Below are 4,098 nucleotides of genomic sequence, written 5' to 3'. Positions count from 1 at the left end.
CTCATACCGCGCCTCCTCCCGCCCCCGCCCGCGAGCGGGCTTCCGGCGCAGCCTCTCCTGGATAACTATTTCGTGGGACGGCCCCAGCGTCAGGAGCGTTCGGCCACGCCCCTGCCCTCCCGCGCCCTCCAGAGGAGACTCCGTCACGTCTGCCGGGAACAACGCCCGCCCCGTCTGTGCCGAACCAACGGCCCACCTCACGAGAAGCTCCGCCCTCGGCTCGTACTTCTCCACGGCGTTGTCGCGCGCCAACTGCGGCTGGCGGACAGTTATCTGCCGCAGCGTCAAATAAAATACATAACTCTCGCACGACCCTCGAAGAGCAGTCATACACGAAGGCACATGCATGTCCAGCACACGGGCGCGACGAATAATACGTAGCGCCGCGTAGATACCACACACTGCTACACAAGAGCGGAGTCACGTAGAAGAAAGTAGGAAAAGACTACCTTGACACGAGAACACACACGAACACGCAGGCACACACACACACGTACACACGGGGAAAACAAAGGGAAAAAAACCACGCGTAGGAAATGCTAGATGTTGTCTTCCGAGAGGCTCCCGCCGCGACCTCCACCAGCGTGTCGTTCTCTTTCCTTTCGGCTGTTGCTGTTGCGTGGGTTCCTCTCCCTCCCTCCCTCTCGCCATCCGCGGCGCCACTAGACGAAGTACGACGGCGAGGGGCAAAGGCACTCCGTCCGCAGCAGCCCCACTGCATGCCGTCACGGTGCCGCGCAGAAGGCCGGCGCAGCACCGGCGAAAAACGCAGGCACCCACGGAGCGCCGCGCTACGGCAGACCGTCGTGCCCGCTACTGGGCCCCGTCTCGCGTCCAGTACACCTGCCCCTCCATCCTCCCCTCGTCCAGCTGGCGGCCGCGCTCCACCTCGGGGAGGCGGTGGTTCATGAACACCAGTTGCATCTCCTCCGGCGTCATGTCCTTCACCCAGCCCCTCGCGTTCAGGTACCGCCGGGCCATCTCGCGCTGCCTCAGGTCCTTGTGGTACGCGCTCTTCGGGTGGCTCGCCTGCCACAGGGCGTGGAAGAGGCCGGGGTCCCGCAGCCCCTCCTCAAGCTGCGCCTCAGTGAGCGGGGCAAAGTTGGGGCGGTGCAGCCGCTCAATCAGCGGCGCCTCCTCCAGCTCCTGCTGCCGCAGCGCCACGTACTGCCGCATGTGCACCGCGCGGTACTTCTCGCTCTCCTCCGCGTACTGCCGCTCCGTCATCCCCTTCACCGGGGAACTCTGCGGCGTGTCGACGCCGATGAAGCACACGCCCATGCGGCGCGCCTGCCCCACCACACGACGCACGCGTGTCTCAATGAGTGGGTACTCCGGCCTTCCCCAACTCCGCGGCTTCATCAGCGCAATCTCGTACGCCATCTCCAGCGTCATGAGGGCGCAGTAGTGCCCGCGCAGCGCCACAGGGCCGGTCTCACGGCGCTTCTTCCGTAGCGCGCGCAGGATGAACCAGGCCGTCGGCGGCGGCTCAATCGCGTACAGGTACGACTTGTCAAAAAACACCTGAATCCGCACGAGGAGCTCCACGTCGTCCTTGAAGTGCGGCTTCGTGCGGTCGTTGAAGGCCTTTGCAAAGTCCATGGCCTTGAGGCCGAGCTTCGAAAACTCCTGCCCCACCGGGGGGCCCGTCGCCGCCTTCCCAGCCCTTATAAAGAAGCGCCAGTTGTGCAGCACCCGCTTCCCAGGAAACTCCGGCACCGCGAAGATGTCCTTTGCCTTCGCCACCACCGCGGCATCCAACATGCGCCTCGAGCCCGGCTCCACGCCAACGGTCTTCGGCCGGGCCTTCAACAGCAGAGCGGCGCCTCGGCGGAGCATCTGCCCAGCCACGCTGCAGCCCCCCTCCGCTTCCTACAGACTGCCCGCGCGCCAAGGTGGAAGGGACGGAAACAGTGACACGGCGGCACCCGCGCGGCGAACAGAAACACAACCCCCACAAGCACACAGACGCTCTCACAGATCAGAATTTGGAGAAGAAAAAAAAACACCACCCGCATTGCGTGCCCCGCTCCCACGCCCGCAGGGATCCGCTGGCACAGGAAAGCCAAGCAACCTAAACAGCTTTTCCGGCCCGCACCATGCAGCACAGCGTCTCGCGCGTCTGCTCGCACGGACCGTCCGATAACCCACACTCAATGTGCCGCAGTTCGTCCCCGCGAACACGCTGCAGCCGCGCCTCCAACTCGGAGGCCGGCACGCCAAGGCCCGCCGCAAGCTGCACCAAGGCGCCGGAGTCGCCGTAAAACGTCCGTCGCTGGTGGACGTGCCGCGCCGCCAGGTAGTCGAGCAGCCAGCACCTGAGGTGCTCCACGCCGCACCCTTCCGCCCCACCGCCAACTGCCCCCAACACCTCCCGGAACGCCTCCCCGTACGCGCAGCGGCCGCAGAGGCGGGCCACCCGCCCCAGCAACGCGCACCCGTAGCCCTCCGCCTGCCGGTCGCCGTGCGCAGGCAGCCGCTCCCACCGCCGCACCGCCCACGTCGCGTTGACCACGTCGTTCCGCACCAGGTACGCCGTCACGAGAATACGAAAAAAGAGCGGCAACTCATCCCACCGCTGGCGCAGCGGACCGCACTCGGCCTCCTCCGCCAAGCACAGGACCGCCTCCGCCCTTCGCTCACAGGCATGGGCGAGGCACGATTCCACCGCCGCACTATGCATTCAGCCACTGCCACTAGAACCCCCTAGAACCACTAGCGAGCAGGCAAACAGACGTGACGGATGAGCGCCACGTAGAAGAAAAACCAGCTCCGTGTGAAACGCGATGGGGCTCCCCTCCGACCAGCGCCAGTGCCTGCAGACACACAGACTCTCTAACAGATCGGAATTTGGAGGAAAACGAACAAACATCGCTTGCACTGTATGCCCTCGCTCCCACGCCCGCAGGGATCCGCCGGCACAGGAAAGCCCGCATCGGCCCAACACCGGCTCCAGTGCCACTCACTCCCCCCTCACAAGGTACTACTCGCTAATGCATCCCACGGCGGCAGAACGTACGGAAGGCCGTCCGGCATAATTTTGTCGGCCCTCGCAGACTTCGCAATGGCACTCCACAACGCCTCAAAAACAATTCGGCCGCCGTCCCCGTTGAAGTGGAGGCCGTCGACAAAGTTCCCACACCACGGACCCTTTGCGTACGGCGTTGTGTCGGCGCCCGCGCCCAGAAAGGCAAGGTGCAGATCAACCGTAAACACATCCCCGTGCTCCGCGTACTCCTCGGCCCCAACCTGCAGCGCGGCGTCGCGGTAGCGCCGCACGTTTTCGAAACTGCGCTTACAGGAGTCGGGCTCACGGCCAACGCTCCTCAACCATGTCAGTCGGCCCTCCTCGTCCAAGGGCGGGGGCGACATGAGGAATAAGCCACCAACAGGAGCCACGTGCTCGCGCACAAGCCTGACGATTGCCTTCAGGTTCACCCTGTACTCCTCCAGCGGCACATACTGAGGCAAGCCGGCGCAGTCGTTGGATCCAAGCATTAGGGTCACAAATAGCGGCTGGCCAATGTGTGGGGGAAGCAGGTGCCGGCGCCTCTCGTCATCGTTCAGTATGTCCAGTACCCAGCGTGTGTTGTAGCCGCTTAGCCCACGATTGAGCACATCTGCGCGGCGCACGTAACGTTCGCTGAGCTGCGCGGCCCAGCCAGAGAAGTAACCCTGCTCCGTCAACGAGTCCCCAAGAAGAATGGCGGTGCGCATTGAATGCGTAAAGGGCGAATCGCCTCCTGTGGGCACTTGCGGCAACGCCGCCCGCGCGTGTTTCACTGCAGGGGGAGAGGAAATGGGGAGGGGGATGGGTAATGGGAAGAACGCAGCTGGAAGCGTGGCAAAACGGCGCCTTTACCGGGCGCGGTTGGCTAGTTGCACTCTGAAGCACGTATGTGGCGCAGCTCATTCGGTCATGTGCACCACCACCACCACCAGATACACATACACACACATAAATAACCCTTTGTCTCCTTAACCTCGTTGGATCTGTCAGAATGTTGTCGTCAGAACTGGCGCATGCGTCTTAGCAGCGTCCGTCACACGTACCTTACAGCGGCATGTGTGTGCCGCCTCCCGAGTCTCACCTGTTTT

The 4,098-nt window shown here is 63.8% G+C and overlaps 4 protein-coding genes across 4 annotated transcripts, besides 4 other annotated features; all 4 read right to left on the bottom strand.

Annotated features, from left to right (window-relative positions):
* On the bottom strand, window positions 1–330 carry Tco025E_04308 (uncharacterized protein; the record flags this gene model as incomplete). The annotated part of the gene is made up of 1 exon (XM_029371220.1): window positions 1–330. A coding segment is annotated over one exon (330 nt), but the record flags the coding sequence as incomplete, so codon positions are not given.
* Window positions 331–461: 131 nt separating this feature from the next.
* Window positions 462–501: a microsatellite.
* Window positions 502–625: 124 nt separating this feature from the next.
* Window positions 626–653: a sequence feature (GA-rich).
* A 160-nt stretch (window positions 654–813) lies between these two features.
* Tco025E_04307 (putative ribosomal protein L11) lies at window positions 814–1,839 on the bottom strand (the record flags this gene model as incomplete). Its single annotated transcript, XM_029371219.1, has 1 exon — window positions 814–1,839. One exon carries the CDS (start codon window positions 1,837–1,839, stop codon window positions 814–816), a length of 1,026 nt encoding a protein of 341 aa, XP_029228742.1.
* Window positions 1,840–2,074: 235 nt separating this feature from the next.
* On the bottom strand, window positions 2,075–2,683 carry Tco025E_04306 (uncharacterized protein; the record flags this gene model as incomplete). Its single annotated transcript, XM_029371218.1, has 1 exon — window positions 2,075–2,683. One exon carries the CDS (start codon window positions 2,681–2,683, stop codon window positions 2,075–2,077), a length of 609 nt encoding a protein of 202 aa, XP_029228741.1.
* Window positions 2,684–2,973: 290 nt separating this feature from the next.
* Window positions 2,974–3,717, bottom strand: Tco025E_04305 (putative esterase; the record flags this gene model as incomplete). Its single annotated transcript, XM_029371217.1, has 1 exon — window positions 2,974–3,717. One exon carries the CDS (start codon window positions 3,715–3,717, stop codon window positions 2,974–2,976), a length of 744 nt encoding a protein of 247 aa, XP_029228740.1.
* Window positions 3,718–3,789: 72 nt separating this feature from the next.
* Window positions 3,790–3,825: a microsatellite.
* Window positions 3,826–3,924: 99 nt separating this feature from the next.
* Window positions 3,925–3,941: a microsatellite.
* Between the last annotated feature and the right edge of the window lie 157 nt (window positions 3,942–4,098).

This window comes from Trypanosoma conorhini (genome assembly GCF_003719485.1).
Source record: "Trypanosoma conorhini strain 025E chromosome Unknown Tco_14.4_contig_00216, whole genome shotgun sequence".
NCBI lineage: Eukaryota > Euglenozoa > Kinetoplastea > Trypanosomatida > Trypanosomatidae > Trypanosoma > Trypanosoma conorhini.
The sequence above is the reverse complement of the archived record's forward strand: the minus strand, read 5'-3'. Positions and strand labels throughout refer to the sequence as shown.